Source organism: Rhineura floridana, chromosome 2 (assembly GCF_030035675.1).
Source record: "Rhineura floridana isolate rRhiFlo1 chromosome 2, rRhiFlo1.hap2, whole genome shotgun sequence".
NCBI lineage: Eukaryota > Metazoa > Chordata > Lepidosauria > Squamata > Rhineuridae > Rhineura > Rhineura floridana.
The window spans coordinates 142,121,231-142,142,036 of record NC_084481.1 but is presented as its reverse complement, the minus strand read 5'-3'; the positions used below and the strand labels follow the sequence as shown (position 1 = coordinate 142,142,036).

The 20,806-nt window shown below is 39.4% G+C and overlaps 1 protein-coding gene across 8 annotated transcripts in view; it reads right to left on the bottom strand.

The window, feature by feature from the left end:
• Positions 1-8,682: 8,682 nt before the first annotated feature.
• Positions 8,683-20,806, bottom strand: part of ANO1 (anoctamin 1) — a 171,380-nt gene continuing 159,256 nt past the window's right edge. For 7 of the 8 annotated variants that reach the window (XM_061610687.1, XM_061610688.1, XM_061610690.1 and 4 more), the window contains 3 exons: positions 18,047-18,231; positions 15,075-15,180; positions 8,683-13,020 (listed from right to left, as the gene is read on the bottom strand). In XM_061610687.1, coding sequence (XP_061466671.1) covers positions 12,760-13,020; positions 15,075-15,180; positions 18,047-18,231 — 552 coding nt within the window. In that variant the 3' untranslated portion in view covers positions 8,683-12,759. The remainder of the gene's footprint in view (positions 13,021-15,074; positions 15,181-18,046; positions 18,232-20,806) is intronic. The other variant, XR_009760642.1, reaches the window with a different exon arrangement.

Genomic DNA, 20,806 nt, shown 5'->3' with positions numbered 1-20,806 from the left:
CTGAAGTGGTACTATCCAGGCACCAGTTTATCATAGGCCTTAATGACAGACAGGCCTTAATTGCAGGTCAAACACTATCTCCTTAAATATGGTATTTCATTTGTTTTTGAAATCCTATATCTAAAGCAAGAATGGTTCACCCATTGAGACAAAGCCGCAACAATAATTACCGGGCAGCAGCACCGCTGTCACTTACTGGGAGGGGGAGGCAGCAGCAAGATCAGGGCTGCAGAGGCACACCAGTGGAGCCAATCTGATGCTCCCGCAGAGCCCTGCTCTTGCCTCCCCCTTCTGGAAAGTGGCAGCGATGCCACTGTTAGGAGGCTATTGCTGTGGCTCCATCCTGCTAGACCAACTGCTCATGGTCAATCTTTTTCTGGAAAAATCTTCAAGAAATAACCTTTCTTTCTTTCTTTCTTTCTTTCTTTCTTTCTTTCTTTCTTTCTTTCTTTGAATAGCTTCCGATGGCTTTAGCAAATTTCAATCAAGATAAGTGTTTCCCCCCCAAACTATGTTAGCTTCTTCACTTGTTTTGAATATATGTGTGTGTGAAAGAGGTCCACAAATTTCTCTCTTTCTCATATTTATTGGGTTCTGCATGTTTTTATTATGTTGAAAAAGACTTGAGTCAAAACAGCTTTGACACACATGAGGGGATTGGTTGTGCAACAATTAGGCCTGAGGTACTAGTGGATTTTTCTCATTGTTTTACACACCTCTCTCAGCAGTAAAAGCTGTCAAGAGTCAGGGCCACCAGTGAGTTAAAGGAAGGAAGGTCTCTAATGCTGATTTTTAATGGTTAGGATGTGCATTCTACATTGTATGGAGAGAATCCGAATAGAAGTAGGTACCTGGATCCTTTCCCCTTTTTTTCATGAGTCATTACTTCTCCTTTCCAGGAAATGGAAAGCTTTGTGTTCTGTTCAGACTCTTTAGAAAGGGAGTCACTCCAGGGAGTGTGTTATCTTCAATCCCATCAATAAATACTACAGGATATGACTAAGTTGGTTACTCATACTAATTCAGAAACAACGGATAAGAAAGCAGTTCTTTTCCCCCCCATATAGCATAGTTTGTATTTAATATTCCGCATCTGTGTTGGAATTGCTTTTTAATATGTCTGTAAACTTTTTTTTTAATGTTTCTAACCCTTTCTCTTTCTTTTTTAAGATGTCTTCAGAGCTTGTTTAAAAATGTTTTTAAAGATGTTTTCTTTTAATGTATTTTAAAGTCTGTTTTTATGATGTTTTAAAATGTTTTTAGTGTTTTTGTTTGCTGCCCCGGGCTCCTGCTGGGAGGAAGGATGGGATATAAATCAAATAATTAATAAATAAGCAAACAAACATTCTCTTCTTTTAAAAAAGTAGAAATTGATTTGATTTTATTTTACCAGCAACCCCAAACCAATATTGAAGCCCAGAAGTAAGAAGCTTAGTCTGTGTTCCAAGCTTATGTTGCAAACAGCCAAAAATACATATATTCACACACTAATACTACCAACGTCTGTACAACGAATCATTGCTATAGGTTGAAGCATACGCATGGCTTAGGGCAGCCTTCTCCCACCTGCTGCCTTCCTTATGTTTTGGACTACAACTCCCATCAGCCTCAGCTTGCATTCCTGTGCTGGCTAGGGCTGATAGTCTAAAACATCTGGGAGCATCAGATTGGGGAAGGCTGGGTTAGGGAATGCGGTGATATGGGAAAGCAGCAGCAGTGAATGAGCCAGAAACACCATTTTATTCTATGCATCACATTTATTTATTTATCGTATTTCTAGCCCGGCTTCCTCCAAGAAGATCAAGATAGCGTATATAGGCCCCCCCACTTTTATCCTCACAGCAGCTCTGTGAGGTAGGTTAGGCTGAGACACTCACCTATGAGTTTCTGACCTGTGAATTTCATGGTGAGTTGTTTTAGATCTGGCTTTGGTTTCCTATCTCCAAGTGTATGTGTGTCACTGTGTTTTAGAATCCAAGCCCCCAGTCCTCCCCCAACCCAGCCTTCCACTGAGTTTGTAACCACTGGACATGACTGAAGTTTATTCAACACTATCCCTACTAAGAGTAGAGCAATTGAATTGAATCATATCATAGATATAACTAAATTAGGTTCACTAATTTCAGTGGGTCTATTGTGAGTAGGGCCTAGTGTTGGAATTGCTTTTTAATATGTTTTGAAAACATTTTTTTTAAATGAAGGATGTAACATATTTTAGAGTCTGTTTTTATGATGTTTTAGAGTGTTTTTAGTGCTTTTGTTTGCCACCCTGAGCTCCTACTGGGAGGAAAGGTGGGAGATCAATCTAATAAATACTACTACGGCTACTGCTACTACTGCTAATACAACCCCTAGTCCACACTGTGAGCCCAGAGAGAAAGTGCAGGCCAAGTTGCCTCCCTGACTGGTGCTGGGCACCATCTTTCCTCCCGAATCCCACACTGCCTTACACCCCCCTCTTATGTGTATATGTGATGTGTGCAGTGATTGTGTCATTCTTAGGCTTGTTTAGCTAATTTCCCCAAAGAAATGTGTATATTTTGCCGAGTTATTCCCTGTTGAAACAATGAATGTGTATATTTTGCCGAGTTATTCCCTGTTGAAACAATGAATGTGTATATGTTGATTCTGTGTGTTCAATAAACATTTATCTCTGGTTTGGAAAAATCCTGTGTGACTGAGAATTGCTGGGTAAAAAATCTGCTAATATGGCCACGGTTCACAGGTGCTATTATGCAACATTCTTAGAACATACACAGTGGCTAGATACCAGTCCAAGAGTTGAGAAAATGGTGGGAAGTAGTTCCACTGAGAAGCAATCACCTCTTTTCAACTTGCTGGGACATGTTTATCTCCTCCTTGAAACCTACTTTTCAGGAAAATAGACATATCGGGGCATTAATCAACCCAACAGACATGTGAGGAGATCCTGAAAGTTGTAATTAATATTTCAAGCATGGCATATAGATACTCTAAAAAGATACTTTAAAATTCCCTCAGGATTGCTTTGGCTAAAATTATTTATTTATTTGTTTTAAAAGGATTCTCACATCAAAACTTTGCTAAAATTGGCATGTCATCATGGGAAAACAAAACCCTCAAAGTGTTGCATATGGAAATAATTGAGCAAGAATGACAAGGAATACATGTGAATTTGTAAGCAGACATAAAGTAATATAAATTGTTTTCAAGGGTGAAAGACAAGAGAAGAGGTTTTCTTTGGAAGCTCCATTGGGAAGAAGCAACCTCTGAGGAAAAACATCTAAAAATACTCCAGTGTTCCCACTTCCTTAAACTGGAGGATTTTAATCTTAGTTTGTTTACAGGGTTGATTCCTGGCTCTTAAAATATGTGGGAGTTTTGCCATTTATTTCACTGGGATTGGGATAAGTATCATGCAACAATTAGCAATCTTGTTGCAATTTAAATAGTTTTGAATGGTTTCATTTCCCTCCCATCCTTTTCTGGACTATAAAATGCTGAGAAACCCATTGGGCTGATCATCTCTCTCTCTCTCTCTCTCTCTCTCTCTCTCTCTCTCACACACACACACACACACACACACACACACACACACACACACACACACACACACACACATCCCAGTGTGCTGTAATGCACTACACATAAGAGTTAAAAAATCAAGGCATAGTTGTGTTGACTTGGGACTTATTTACCCTTAAACAATGTAAGGCTGCCAATTATTTGTGTGCTGTATCTTAGAAACACAGTGCTGTGGAAATCAAATAGGTTTTGTCAAGTACTGCTAACAGAACAGGATGTGAGTGATTTGTGTGTCAAACATACAAACAGAAGTCAGCACCTTTCCCACAATGTATATATAATCAAATGTTACAGCCTGGCATTTTCATCCACTTCCGAGTTCTGCTTGGCACAACTGTTCTACCAAAGAAACCAGCATACCTCATTCTTTCCATTTCACAGATTTGGTTTTTAGATTCCAAATTGCCTGGTTTTTACATTATAGCTGTTGCATGGAGTTTGGTAGCCTTGTAGACAGCACCCTTTAAATACTGAGTATTCACTGTATGAGAAACTCTCAAGGATATCTTAATAGGACCTTCCTTCTATCCTGACTGAGTGCAGGTTAAAAGTTTTACCCCTCAAACCCTATGTTTTAAAGCTGAAATGGTTTCCATTGATTTTACTGTCTAATCTTTTGTAAAACAAATCCTTCTTCAAACTAGCACCTGGAAGGCACAACAACAAAACTTGTCTCCACTTGCAGGGGAATATTAACTGAAATCTCATATCTGAAGAACACTTTTCAGTGCGCTGTCATTTGTCCTCTAATAGTCACAGTGTCAGCACAGCCAGTGGCTTATCAGAGTTTTATCTGATCTTTGAAAACTCACCCAGAGGAGACCATACCTCTTGGTTGTAGCATGGGATTAGAACCAAGGCTTGTCATGGTCATGATCAAACTTTGAAGGCTTAGTAGCCCATATCCTTTCCTAAATAAACATGACTATTGTGTCCATGAATGCTTTTCTAAGATCATAGGTCAACTGTATTAATGAAATTGGAGAAACTGTATCTTTTGTGTACTTTATTTGTGCTCTGTTTTAACCTGAACAGGTCTTATGACCATAATAAAGGTTTGGACTGACTGAAAACTTAGGAAGCTAACTCAAATGGAGTCCATTTTCCTCAGTATTGCTCACAGCAGCCCTTCCACAGCTGGTATCCTCCAGATGTTTTGGACTGCAGCTTCCCCCTTTCCTGATAATTAGCTTGGCTGATGGGAGTTATAGGCTAATATATCTGGAGGACATCAGCTTGGGGAAGGCTAATCGAGAGTGACTGGCAGTTACTCTCTAGGGTTTCAGATAGGATATCTCCCCAGCCCTACCTAAAGATGCTGGGGATTGAACCTAAGATGTTCTGTGCTATGACCCTTCACTATTTTCTAGGCATGGAAATTCTGCCCAGGAGGAACAGGTATTCCACATGCATAACCCACTGGAATTCTGCTATGCAGAGATAAGAGCTCATGCACTGCTCTGCTTGCCACACATAGAAACACACACACTGTGTGTGGGAAATACAGGGATCCTGCGCTAAACATGAACACAATATTAGCCATTTTTTTGGGTTTCCACACACTGGTGCTCCCCCAGTGCCCCCAAATGTGCCAACTTTGATCCCTCTACTCTTGACATGTGGAGCTTCAATGAATTTGCTTAGAATTCTCCTCGTGATCAGGAACCCTGCGCTATTAGGATTGCCAACTGCAGGGAACATTCAAAATGTGTTCAGCCAAATGCACTTTAAAAACCCCTTCAGAACATTTTGCTCAATGTGCGAGGGCCAAGGAGGATGGGGCCTGCATGTGCACCCTCACACCTCCTACCCAGTGTGTCTCCTCACAGATTATTTTGAATGGGCTCATGTGTGAAAATTATGTACATCAAACCACAATGTGCAACATGCCACAGTTCTTCATGTCCATTCTGCCACTGCCTCCTTGCCCTTCAGCTTCTTTCTCCCTCCATTCTTCTCCACCAGTGTCCATTTTTTAACAATTTTTTCTCCACTCCAACACTGTCTCGCTCTCCACCTCCTCCCTCATTGCCTCCCAAACACCCATAGAGCATGAGGGAAGAGCGATGCTGCGCAGAAGCAGGTGATTTTTATCAACGAATCAGAAGAGGAGATTGTTTCCCCTTCTCCAAAGTACAATTACATCTCAAACATAATGAAATTACTCCTCGTTCTATTACAATCAAAATGTAAAGAAATTACCCACTTGTTCCTCAAAAAGGTAATAAATTACAAGTAATTCATTTTTCCTAACGAATTACTTCCAAACTCTGCTGATGATAAGAGCAGCAGCATTAAAGGAACATGGTTGCTTCAGATGTTTCCATTCATTAGTACATGGTTGTAATTGTGCAAATTCAGCATTATTGGAGGGGAAGCAAGATCTATGCCTGTAATTCTGGGAGGAGGAAGCACTTATATTCAGGAAACTCGTAAATATTAGCACCAGAACCACATGGGGCAAAAATTAGGAATAAAAGAAATATGTGTTGGTGTGGGCATATTTAGGGAATTATGTTCAGATCTTTGAACAGATGACAGGAATTCTTCTGCTTCAGTTTTTGTGATCTCAAAATATAGGGGGATATAGCATTATTATCAAAGAATATCCACATTTAAAAGTCAGTTTATACTGACATTACAAGTCCAACAATACTGCGCTTTCCCCATTAGATACCTATAGAGTGGGATGGAATGGCATTTGTCTGAAGGAGTGAATGAAGGGGTATTAGTAATATGAATAAATATTCAACAAAAAACTAGAGCAGCTTTATATACATTTACTTTTCTTTTAAAAAATCCATGAAAAGGAACATTATATAATTTTCTAGGTAGTAATACAGTATTATATACAACCCCTTTTTAGAAAAAATAGTAAAGAACTATAAAACAAGTATAAGCATTTGTTATTATTTAATGATCTCAAAATAATGTTTATAAGTATATAGTCTTAGTATTTACAGGAATGTCAGTATTAGGACAACATTTTAAGGTAACCTTTTACAATTGATTTCCAATAATTTGTATTCAGTATATATGACTAAACTGGGCAATCCATTTACTTAAAAAATTACGAACTGATAATGTGTGAAATGGACTATACATTTTCTATCAGTGTGTACATTCATCCTGGTTTCTAGTTAAAATAATAGCTCAGGATACATTTTACATGAATGTAGGCTAGCTAGACAGAACAACAGTAAGATGAAACTCACAAAAGGATTAACTTTTGCTCATGAAAACAAGAGGCTGTCACCTCCTGTCTTCTCTTCCTTCCACCTTATTTCCCTCATATTCATCCCAATCCAACAAGCATAATCTGTACATGAAAATAGGCTTCTAGGGTAATGATATTCATGTCATGAGTTCAGTGGGACTTACTTCCATGTAAGCATGTATAGGATTGCAGCCTTCCTTACGTAGATCACTCCTTTGAATATGGTCCCATGTATGCAGAGGAAAAAATTAATCCATCATTTGAACTGTACATGGACCACTGAACAGATGGTCTATGTTATCAACTCTAAGGTTGCATACAGATGTACCTACAAACATAAATGGATACAGATTTTTCTCCTGTGGGGGGAGTTCTGTTACCTCATCTTTGCTCCTCAGGAAACACATGTACGGTCACTAGTCTTAATGCCATTCTCTTTGTTCTGTTCCACATTTCAAAGGTACTGTAGGCTTTGTTTCCATGCACTTTGCATGTTTATCTGCTCAAATATTTGTTTGGCACTTTTATTATTGTTACTGTTTTTGAAGTACATGTCTACTTTACACTTTAAAAATTGCTCCAAGAAAGCAGAGGAGTTGGCTTCATGATGGACGTAAGGGTCAGCCAGTCAGAGCTGTGTAAATCTGGCTTCTGCTGAAAACCAGAAGAACAGGTTTCCCTTGAGTTTGATTTTGGGGAAAAGATTGTACATGTGCCGAAAGTGCAGTTAATGCACTTCCACAGCTGGCTCGTTATTACTAACATTTTCTGTATCTGTATGCATCCTAAGAGTACTGACCAATTGAAAGTGTTGATGGAACTGATTTTCAGACATTCCTCCTCAGTCCAGTGTACGATGAGCAGTCAAAGCTAAAAGTTACTGATTTGGTGAAATGTGTGCATGCTGCTACATGTAAGGATCTCTGGATTGAAGATTTTGGGTGATACTGAATGCTATTTCATACTTAAAGTAGGCACACTGAAATCAACATACCTAAGTCCATTGATTCCAATGGGTCTACTCTAAGCATGACTAATGATGGCTATCATCCTTTGGGTCTGGATAATCCTAGCATAATTTGGGGTGTTTAGCCTAGGTGGTGTCTTAAGTATATTTAAAATAGTAATTTAAGTTAACAAGCCAAGAACAGACTAGTGCTGGTGACCGTGCAGAGGACTTTCTAGCCTACTACAAACCATTTTGATCTCAGTTGAGGAAACTGTGCACAACCAGTAATATACAATTAAAATGCAGTGTCCCAAATTGCATCTAGAGACACATTACCATCTGTATCGAGGGACAGATGGTAGCATGAACTTGCATTCATGCTATATATACAATGACCATGGATAGGATACATCTGCATCTGATATGCATCATCCCTGCATATTTACACCAAAATCTATACTTATAGGTTGATAGTAGGATCCATAGTCAAGCAATATGTACAGATGCTTTTCCATGTTGTAAAATGCTCCTATCCCTGCCAAAAGCAATTGTTGGATCAGGGCAAATAAGAATAATTTTTATTGCCTTCTGGGAATCTTGTGTCAATAAAGGCAGACAAGGCAACGATAACAAAAGACTATTAAGAATTTTTTTTTTGTTTAAAGAGGTGACATTCCTGCAATTCAATATATAAGAAGCAATTATTAACAAAAACAAGCCCTTTTTAAAAGAAAAATCTTTGGTTAGATTGGTATTTTAAACATGTTGGGCAATATAATATTTTGTCAACATAATTCACTTCTACATAAAGAATTTTTTGGACAAATTGTATTTAAAAATGAGTTTGTTACATGCTTCATTTAAAAGCTAATAAATACTACAAAACTATGTGATGATTTTGCTTTTATTTTCAATTATTTTGCAACATTTTTATTCAAATATAACAGTCTCGAACATTTGGTTTTGTAACAAACCATACAGTAAGTTAGCTTGCAATATATTGCCAGACATCGGCAGTTGTGAAGAAAATTGATTTCACTCTCTCTTAAAATGAAATTTCTTCCTCACCTTTTACAGTATAGGAATTTTTTTTGGTATATGATATTATATGCTGTAGTTCATAACTAGGAAGACTATTAACTAAACATTTCATATTGTACATAACATTTGTCGTGAGTGAAGTAACAGTATTATGTTTTGTTGGTTTTGCTCAGGTCACAGCTGCATTGAAGGTGTAGGTAAGATGGAACTGACGTCCTGCCAGGAACACACATAATACATAAATAAATAACAAAGGCTTTTCATGTGATTGTGTCTGCCCAGAGTGCCTGCCATTTTCATTCTGCTTTCATCTTTGTGTCCACCTGCATCACTGCGGTTATCTATTTGTAATACATATTTTTGCAGCAGTTAGTAATCCTATCCTAAGCATTAGGGCCAACATTAGATATAACTGCGGGATGGGGCTGGACCTGGCAGGGATGCTCTAGTACTAGTACTTGTAATCCAGATCTTTCTCCTGGGTTACTTTCCCTAGATACTGACATTGGAAGGAATGTTGTCATGTGATTTGGCTGCCCAGACCCTGTCAACAGTGCCAATTGTTGCCAAATGTGGAAATAGTAAGGAGAGTGTGTGATGGTTGCCTGTTACTAAACTGATTTTCCCAGTTCTTTCCTTCTCCATCTCAGGAGCTGGATACATGCTGCCAAAGTTGGTCAAAGGATGCTGTTAGGCCCTCAGCCTGTATGGAATAGCAAATGTTGGATACCAGCAACACTTTGAGGATTAGGTATCCCTTTACATTTGCAGCTAGTGTACAAGAAATACACTTGCTTCTCGTCACATTTTTCAACAACATAATGCATCTGAATAATTTTTGTACTGTGGAAAGTGGTATATAAATGATAAGCGTAACATTATTATCATCATCAAGTGTGAAGGACATCCATGTGTCACTCTCAACTTGATCTGTTCCCAGTTGCTGTTTCCAAATATTTTACAGAGGCATGCACTAAATTTTACACATACATGCCCTTCAGACTTGATGAGAGATACAAACTGTAAAGTGCCAGCATCAAGGGCTATTTAGTTGTTCCTAGCCCGAATTTTGTTCATGGATCCCTGGACTTTGAAGTATCCAGAGCAATTTGTGCAGTTGCAGTACGTCTTAGAGTAGATTTGCATACACAGTCTGGACTTCTTCCTTTCTGCATGGCACTCCATAGGGTCATAGGGGAAACAGCACATTAACAAAGGCATTTGGTGAGGGATGTAACATGTAAGTATTTATATGCTCATGCTAGAAGCCTCTGACCCAAGATGAGGGAGCTGTAGAGCCTGATATTAAAAAAAGAAAAAATAGTAGGTACACCTGAGATCTGCTGGAATGGACAGAATTGGTGGGATACAGTTACTCCTGAATACAAACTGTATAGAAAGGCTAGGGAAGGGTGTTTTGGGGTTAGATTTGCTCTATATGTCAAAGAGGACATAGAATCCAAAAAGCTAGAAAAATGAAGAGGAATATTCTCGTTCACAGAATCACTGTGGGTGGAATATCGGGTCCAACACAGAATTTAGTACTTGGGTCATATTATCCCCACTTCAGCAATACTGCCAGGAATGACCAACTGCCACTATATTTTATTCAGCTTAAGGCCAATTTAGGGCTTTTAGCTCTAGGAAAAACAAATGCAAAGCCAGGCTCAACCAGAAGTCCACATGGACCCCCTTTTTTATTACAATTCTTTGAGCACTTGCGTAGGAAGACTAGTCATACTGGTGACCTTCCACGGAAGACAACCTTAATGGTTCTTAATTTTATAGAATCATTTCAAGTTCTTATGTTCAATTTCATATAAGTGGAATTAGAAAAATATATTTTTTAAAAAAGATGAAGGGCCATAGTTGCCACTTAATTTGACCTTCCACTTACAGAGATTCTTCAGGTCTCCTGCAAAGATGATTGGGGTACCCAATTAACTAGAACATATAATGACCCCTGTTGGATCAAACTATAAATCCTTCTAGTCTAGTATCCTAATTTGAACAGTTGCTTTTGTCTCTCAGAAGTCTACAAGCAAGGGCATAAAGGCAAAAGCCCTTCCCTATTGCATGTCCCAAGTACCTGGTATTCAGAGATATACCGTCTCTGAACATGGACCTTCCATTTAGTAGCCATTGATATAACTATTCTCCATAGATTTGTCTAGCCCCTTTTAAAAGACATCTAAGCTAGTGTCCATTGCTACATCTCATGGGAGTGAATTCAATAAGTTAATGATGCATTGTGTGAAACAGTACTTTCTTTTGTCTTTTCTAAAACTACTGCTTATTAATTTTAGTGACCCATAATTCTAGTATTATGAGGGAGAAAAATCTCTCATCTCCATGCCATACATAATTGTAGAAAATATCTATTGCACATCTCACTTTAGTAAATGGAAATGGACTGCCTTCAAGTCGATTCCAACTTATGGCGACAGTATGAATAGGGTTTTCATGGTAAGCGGTATTCAGAGAGGGTTTTCCATTGCCTTCCTCTGAGGCTGAGAGGCAGTGACTGGCCGAAGGTCACCCAGTGAGCTTCATGACTGTGTGGGGATTCGAACCCTGGTCTCCCAGGTCGTAGTCCAACACATTAAGGTAAAAAGCCCCAAATGTTCATAGAGAAGATGCTCCAAACCTTTGAAAAGAGCAAGAGAGATGAAAGGGGCAGAGAGGCTGTAAAATGGCAGAGAACTTTGCTGTTGCTGTAAAGTGGCTGCAAAGCGGCAGAGTGGAAGAGAACAACATTTTGTTCTTTTGGTTTTGTCAGGGAACTGGGCATACTGCTGAACTGAAGGGATGGTGTGAGTGACATGCGCTGGTCAGTTGAAATGATAGAACGGCTGTGGTATTTGGAAGGATGAGATATCATCAAAGATGGAATGTCCAGCTATACTGAGCGGGAAGCTATGTAAGCATAATTGCTTAGGGAATAAGTTAATTTAATGTATTCCTTCAGGAACAAGGTTCTCATGTTTGTGGTGGGCAGTGCAATTTGCTAGCAGCTCTGTGTGTGCTCTTTAATTCTGGGCACTTTTTAAAAAGGCCCCTCAGTGCTTGGGGAAATTGTGCTGTTGCTAATATTCCTTCTTGTCCTCTGGACCCCCTCTGGAATGTGCACTTAAACACTAGATAGTAATCTGGATAGCAATCTTAAACTTAAATGCCCGTTCACAAATTCTTCACCTTTCACATAAGAAACAAATGAAAGATGTTCAAATAAGCTGCTCTCAATAGTGCTGGGCTCAATGATGTTTCTACTCTGACCATTTTGTTCCTTGGAGTGAGTGAAGTGATGAATTGAATTCTACTCGAGGTGAGAGCCCCAAATGAGAAATAAAATGTTCCTGTCGCTGCTTTTACTTGAAATAAAATATTCCATGTTTAGCACCAAGCCTAAGATACTCAACAGGAGTTCTGCTTGCAAAAGAAGTCAGCAGACAACTCCAGAGCTTTTCTGCCACAGGCTTGCAAGGAAGAACTCCACAGTATACTCTTTATTTTACTTTGCGTATTGTAAAGCTCCCATACAGCTTATCAGGAATGGGGAGCCTCCAATTATTCAAAAACTTGTAATCAGATATTTACCCTCTGTCATTTTTCAATAAATAAGCTAAAATAAAATTCTCAAGAGAATAGCCTACAGAATCCTATCTGCTCTTTTTTAAAAAATAGAAAAACAGTGAGAGTTATAAGCTAACCATGAAATATATATATATATATATATATATATATGTAAAAAAATCCCTGCATTGCTTTTTGTGCAAAAACAAAAACAAACAAAACAAAACAAAACCCAACCTTGTCGGAAACAGAATATGGTCCTCCATTTTAGTAAGAACATACTTTCTCACATAGATATAAGCAAAATGATTGCATATGCTTAAACATGCACCAGGCTGTTATAGAAACAAGTCCTATAGTTTAAGTAATGGCTTGTTTATGAGTGGAATGCCCTGGAGTAAAACAACTTCCTCTTCTACACTTCAACATGGCAAGAATGACAGGAAGATATACTCCCTCTATGGCTCATTGATGATCTGGGGCTATGGTTGTTACAGTTTTCTCCTTTCCTTTTATCTTTGTCCCGCCAGGTTTCTAACAGTTGCAGCTTCCCCTGTTCTTCTTTCATGAAGACTTCTACCATCAGAACTTTCTCCTTATGAATTTGCTGACTAATGTCCTTGGGAATGTCTGGGATAATCCAGTCCACAAAGTCACTCATAAACATAACCAAGTTCTGAAAAATAAGAATTTTTGAGACAATTTTAGCGAAGTCAGAATTAAGGTCAGGCAGAACTAAGTATTTTGAAGTTCTGATAATTTCAATGGAGAATTCAGCATACACATACATTTGTCCCGTGGAAGTCAATGGAATTTAAAAATAACTTCATTTTGGCTGAAGTATGACCTGAATTATGTTTCCTAAGCAAACTTCCTTGGATGAAAGCTTCACTCAGATAACTAGGAATTACTTCCACAATTAGGACTTATATGCAAGAAACAATATTTAGAAATCAGAGTTATGTAAAATTAATGTGCAACTTACAACTGTTGTACATAATGTACATGGCCACAGATTTTTAATGACCTCAACAAAACCAGCGTTTCATGAATGCAATGCTCTGGTGTCTGTCTGCACACAATTCTTGTTCTCTTAATATATCTATCTATATCTATCTGTCTGTCTATATCTATCTATATCTATCTATATCTATCTGTCTGTCTATATCTATCTATATCTATCTATATCTATCTATCTATCTATCTATCTATCTATCTATCTATCTATCTATCTATCTATCTATCTATCTATCTATCTATCTCTATCTATCTATCTATCTATCTATCTATCTATCTATCGTATTTTATGTATTTTAATTGTATTTTATGTATTTTAAATTTATTTTAATGTTTTTGTGATTTTACTGTTTAGAATTTTATTATGTACATGTTTGATTTTATTTTTGTAAGCTGCCCTGAGTGCCCTATTATAGGGTAGAAGGGCGGGATAGAAATATTTTAAATAAATAAATGTCACTTTTTATACATGAATATTAATCAAGAAAAGGACACAAATGATTTTCCATCCTAGATTATTTGGTCACGTGGACAGCATCTGCGTCAGTAGCAGAAAATGCTTGCATCAGTCTTCATATATTATAAAACATGTAGCTTTTCTTTCAAAGAGGTAAATCGCCTGGTAGAGGTAATGCTTAGGCCCTCAATTTATATGGATTCAAATGTAAAACTACTGGTTCAAAGAATTCATTCATTCATTCCATTTTTATCCCATTCTTCCTCCCAAAGAAGCCCAGGGTGGCAATCCAACATTCACAGTAAAACAGCAAAAGTAAAACAATAGTTAAAATGTGAAAAACACATTTCAAACAACTCCACGTACTAAACATACCACCCTTCAATAACAACAATAACAATAACAACAACTACTACTACTATATGCTTGGGCCAACAAAAATATTTGAAAATTTTGTCTGGATGATGGCAACGTAGCTCACAGCTGCACTTCATTAGGGAGGAAATTCTAGAGCTGGGATGATGCCAAAGAGAAGGCCCTGCTATGGACTATCAAGACTCACCCCAGCAGGCTATCCTCATCACCAGCACAATCACCTGCTGATCTTAAGATCTTGTTTGTTTGGTATTGGTGGAAGTGGCATTTAAAGTACTTGGGCTCTCAGCCATTTAGGGCTTAATGATGTTATCACCAGCATCTTGAATTGGAATCAGTAGCTTGTATAGGCAACCAGTGCAATGCTTTTAGGACAGGCGACACATGGACTCATCTGGCTGTCCCACTCAATAGTATAGCACCCACATTTTGTACCAGGTGCAACTTCTGAACCATCTTCATGGATAGCCCCATGTAAAGCACATTGAACTAGTCCAAACAGGAGGTCATCAGAGGATGGATTACCAAAGGCAGGTTATCTTGGTCCAGGAACAACTGTTCCTGACACACCAGCCAAAGTTGGGCATAAGCACTCTTTGACATCAAAGCTACCTAGGCATACAAAGAGTGCTCTCAGACTAAGTGCCTGTTTCCTCTGGATGAGGGCACTCCTGCCCAGAACAAGTTCTTCCCCTAATTTCAGGGCATGAGAATTGCTCGCCCACTGTAGCTCCATCTTATTGAGATTCACTCTCCATATACTGGCCCCTATTTAGCCCATCACTGCCTCTGTTAAATACTGCACTATCTTAAATATTTTCTGTTAATTTCATTGCAAACACTTTACAAAGAACCAAATCAGTGAATTGGATATACTTTACCTGAAACACTATTACAAATGCTAATCTTGCTGCTAGCACAGCCCAAAAATCCTTTGCAATGTCATATTTACTTTCAGACCATGGGGGCTCTCTGTAGTCTTTGTATCTGAAAAGCAGAATTGAATGTCAGTAGGTTCAAGGTGGAAATCATGACTGAATATATATAGTATGACTCTGGCAGAAAGCTTGAAACTGTTGGTGTCTCCTAATATTTCAATTGTAAACTTGAGATTCAATTGTACAGTTGAGATACTGAGAGGAAGTGTGTGCATGTATGTTTTGTGCCTCTCTGTGTGTGAGCATGAGCATAGACTGTTCTGTTTTTCTCTCTTTTAACAGAAAGGGCTTATCCTATGAAAGGATATGGGCTGAAGCATCAAGATACAGGTCATTATCTTTAAAATCAGCTATTTATGTAATGACCTTGGTTACTTTCTTAGAAAAAGAGTGTCATCCTTCAAACCAATATTTTGATCTGTTTCAAAAACAAAAAGTAGGTTAGAAATTAAATGCCATTTTCATGACATTAATTGGCCATTAGGCCCTCCCCCAAACATTCCGCCTAAGGAGGAAGAAAAGGATGTAGGTTGCAGTGTGGGTGAAGAAATGACATGGGGCCCTTATCACCTGAAGTCCATGAGACCCACAGCTGTGTCCTGGCAGGCCCCATTCCTGCCTTCCCCAATCATCAGTTGGGGTAGGCAGGCAGTGCTACTTTTCCTTGCCCCGTTGGCAGGACTAAAGAAAAACATGTAATAAAACAAATGAACCATTGCTTATGTTGTGATAGGAAGAGCTGGCTCCAACTGGAATTCTAATCCAGGAAAAGACTTGCTGTGAGGCAGAAAGGTTTAACAGGTATTTTTAAATGATTTGGTGGGGAAAGTGTGCTGGCAGGAATATAATTTTTGACGGCTGGGTGTATAATCTATTGGGAAGGTGTTTTCATCCCTTCTGTGCCTTGAGCACATGAAGACTTGAGAAATGGGGTGGAGGATGAGCTCTCCAGAGGTTTTTGGACTCGCACTCCCATTAGCCCAGGCCAGCATGGCCAATGGTTAGGGATGATGGAAGTTGGGATCCCAACAACGTTTGGAGGGCCCCAGGTTCCCCACCCCATCCTAGGGGATAGGCAAGGCCAGAGATAGCAGGGAGAACATGGTGAAAGAGGCACTTTTGTGTAGGAAGAGAAGGGGTGCTAGTTTTGGTAGCTGTGGATGGCTTGCTTTTAATCCAAAGAGATGACAGGACATGTCTATGAAAGGAGATTACGTTTAGGCTTGAGATCCAATACAAAAGAGCACTGCATATTAGTAATTTAGACTGGTACAAGGAATAGAGGAAGGTTATGTGGCCATGAGTTTGTCCTAGCACATGTGGGGTTGACTTATATTTACAACTAGGCATGTTCCTGGGATAACTAATGAGATAGGAGAGCCCAGTTTTAGGTTTAGAATTTCAGATTCTAGTCTTTGCACCAGAGACAAAAGCATATCCAACAGTAACTTCTCAGGTTTATGGATTTTTGGAGTTTAGAAGTTGACTGGACCAATTTAGTAGTCTTTTTAAGCATTGACCATGGCCACCTACACTACAAACCAGCAGGCTGTCCAGTCATTCCATAATTACAGGAGTTGACGCTGTCATCAATAAAACAGCAGTAAGAACGAAGGGGAGTAAGCAGCAGCCATAGCTTTCCATGTAAAGGCTATGGGAAAGTGGATCCTTGGGCAGGCCTCTGTGCTTGGTGGGTGTTAAGGTAATGGTCTAAGGGAGTCATGTGGATAATTACTATTTCTGGCATGTAACCTCTAATATGCTGGATTTGCTAGTGTGGGTGCTACCAACTAAGGATGCTTCACAGTGAAGTAAGGTGGTTTAAGACTAAGTTGCTATTCTTCCTGGGGGAAGGGGCACTAAGTAAGTTCACATCCAGATCTCAGAAGGACTCTTAGGGGCTTTTGGGGGAGCTGGAGAAGCTTTGAAGTTCAACATACTTAAGTTCTAGATAGAGGGCAGCACAGAAAGGAACATGGCCTGGTCTCCTCTCGCTTAGACTACTGTAATGCGCTCTACGTTGGGTTACCCTTGAAGACGGTCTGGAAACTACAGCTGGTACAGAATGGGGCGGCATGGTTGATTAAGAACAGTCGCCGCCGTGATCATATCACTCCAGTGCTAGAAGACCTGCACTGGCTACCAGTTGTTTACTGGGCCCAATTCAAGGTGTTGGTGTTAACCTTTAAAGCCCTACACGGTTTTGGTCCAGTTTATCTAAAGGAGCGCCTCCAGCATCACCAAATATGCCGCCTGACGAGATCAGCCTCACAAGACCTTCTCTCGGTCCCACCAGTTAAAACAGCTAGGCTGGTGCGGACCAGAGAGAGGGCATTCTCGATTGTGGCCCCCACCCTCTGGAATTCTCTGCCATATGACCTTCACCATGCCCCCTCCCTGGTAGGTTTCCGACGAGGATTGAAAACTTGGCTGTTTAGGCGGGCCTACGGGACTCCTGGGTAATCTGGTTTTATTTTGTAAAGATGTGGGGGGGGTTGATTAATTAGAGACTGATGTTATAATTGTACTTATATGTTGTATTTTAATTTTTATGTACGCCGCCTAGAGTGGCCGTTAATTCGGCCAGATAGGCGGCTTAGAAATAAAATTTTATTATTATTATTATTATTATTATTATAAGTCCCCTCCCCAACCCTTGGCTGAGGCGTCATGCCTTTGGTATGGCTCAGACCATGACAACTGGGAGGAGATCATGGGTATGCACAGGAGGTGAAGGGTGGCAGGAGGAAGATTCATATGCAGATGGAAGATGGTAGCCACAAATCTATGTTGAAATAGATACAACCTAAGTGCATGGAAACTTAAATACGAGTCCTTCTGAGATGGATGAATGAGTCAACATCCCAAGGAATGGCCTGTAGGCAAAAATATTTTAAAGAAAAAACATTATGTACCTGCATATTTGGACTGGGTAGCCAAGCTCTATAGCATCATTTGGAGCTGTTCCTTCTTGAAAATCGCTGACATTAAAATAGGATAGCGTATGGTTCACGAAGCCATGCATGGTGCCACTCTCACTGTACATATACAGGTACACGAGGCGTGGAATGAAGTCAGATGTGAATGAGATCACAAATGCCTAAGCCATAAGAGTAAATAATGAGCGCAATATTCAGGCAATGCTTGATTGATTTCATAACCAGACTCAACTGTCTCCTTCCCCAGTAGGGCTTATGAGTAGATGGACTGCTATAAATCAGGCAGGTTCAGGCCATAATCCGCAGATTAATGATTTTCTTCACTCCATAGAAGTTTTGATACTTAAACTCTAGAACTGCAGCAAATTGAGAATGAGCAGGTGAGGTTTACTGAGAAGATAACATCATGTGGACGATAAAAACAGGCCCTTCAGAAAATGCTGACATTGTTTTCTAATCACAATATGATTCTGTTTTTAAGAGAAGTGCAACATTTGCAATGTTGCTCTTTCTAGTTCTGGGTCCATACTTTTTTAACTAATGCATTCAGAGGGCTGAATGTTTAACAATCCCCTCTTACTTTTGTTATACATACAGTGAGTCATTGATAAACCATCTTGCATTGATTTGGTCTGAAGGTAACAGTAGTTTGGGCCTGTTTAGGCAGCTGCTCCAAATCAAGGGCACCTAAGTTTGTTATAATTTTGCTTAACAATAATGCATGTTCATACGAAAAAGGGGATGGCACATAAAGAAGTTGTTTAATGAGAAAACACTCCATTCAGAAAGACTTAAAATTTAAAAGTTTTGCCAGTATTTTGTGACCTTTATAATTTAAATAAATATTATATGATTAGATTTTCTGGTGTGAGCTGGAGAGGTACCAGCAGAAGCTGAGGAGAAAGTGGATATAATACTCTGTCTGGCCATTTGGCCAAAACTATGGCCCTTTGCCTGGGAGCCTAAACTATCCTTTGCCAAAGGATTCCTGTAGGACAGGGATGGGGAACCTGTGGCCCGCCAGAGATTGTTGGATTCCAGTTCCCATCAGCCCCAGATAGCATGGCTAATGGGCAGACGTGATAAGAATGATAAGAATTGTAGCCTGGCAACAGCTGGAGGGCCACATGTTTTCCACCCCTACAACAGGGGAATATTGCAGTTTTCTCCTGCCTTAGAGAACCATCTGTGCCTTTATGACATCAGCATCCAATATACCAATTCCAAATTCAGACTTATTTGCAAGTTTCATAACGAACACACATCACCTTAAGGAAAAGGACAAAGAATGTCATGCTTAAAAGCCTGGAAGCAAAAAGTCAAGAATAAATGTAGGCACATGAGGTGAGCAACAACCAGCACAGCTGCTGTCTGAACCCAACTGTGAGACAGTGCAGGAGCTGTAGAAGCAGGGAGACATTCTGCATGGTCTGGGGCAAGCAAGGACTCCCCTGTGTCTATTCCACAATTCCATATATTTTTGCATCACTAGCTCAGCATTTTGCTCACATGGCCACAGGGATGGGCCACACCTGAAGAGGAAAGGATAAGGAAATAAGGGCCTCAGATAAATATATAGCAGTGGCCAGGAACAAAGATCCTTGAAGGACCAGAGAGAGGGAGAAAGCTGGCACCAAGGGGGGAAGATGGGACAAGTCAGCTGGAAAGAGGAGTTGAGACTGGCCCTTTCTTTAGCTTCAGCTCATTTTTATGGCTACTTTTCCAAACATATTCCCACTATTTAGTGGGCATCTTCCTAGTAAGTTATGAAATTATTACTTAGTGATCGTGTAGATTTTACATTATGGTGTTATCCTGTGCTCCAAAAATAACAACAACAACAAATCCTAGTTGAATTATGTGAGCTCCAACAGACTCTTTGGATGTATTTTTAAGTGCTGCAAATAACTGAAGACAAACCAGCTCTTAAAATAAACAATCACTACATTACAGAAAGACATCCATTTTAACAAGGCTATTAAATGTATCAAGATAAAAGGCCATTGGGTCATATGGCTTTTTATAAACATTATATGCCTAAGGATTTTAACCAGTTTTGTTGAGATATTTTATAGTAAGCAATATATTTAATGCAGAACATATAACCTAGGTCAGTTATGTTTTCAACAACTTTCCCCCTTTTAATTGCCATCGTAAGCAGGCATGGGAAGAATATAGTACTGTGATTCATACCATGGTTGTTTTTTTTTTTTTTTGCAAAGCAAAGAGATGCTTCTGCTCTCTCTGAAAGCTCATTGCTAGTTGTTGATGGAAACAAATTAGACATTACTGGGCAAATGGTTGCTTCAGTATATGGAATGAGAATCACACTCACCTGGCAGGATAGGGTTTGCAACAAACTATCTGATTTGATACAGGGCCTAAGAAGTTTGTGAGGATGCTAGTGAATCTTGGGAAGCAGATGATGATTTGGGTCATATTGCCTACCTGCATGGTTGCTTCAGTGCTTCTGTAAAGCCTACTTACCCTGTACATTTGCAATATACAAATGTACATTTGCACAACATGTACAATTTGAAAAGAATATTGAAACAAGACAAGCACGTTGTCTTTTCTAAAGGAAGCTGACCTTGTAAAGTCTGTCCTGTGTCTGGGAAAGGGGAGTATGAGACAGTATGTAGAACAATACATGCCTGATTTGTTCCATGAGAGCTAAAGGAGAGCTGGGTGAGTCAGAGGAACAAAAATGACATTTGTCATTGTTGATGAGACTGC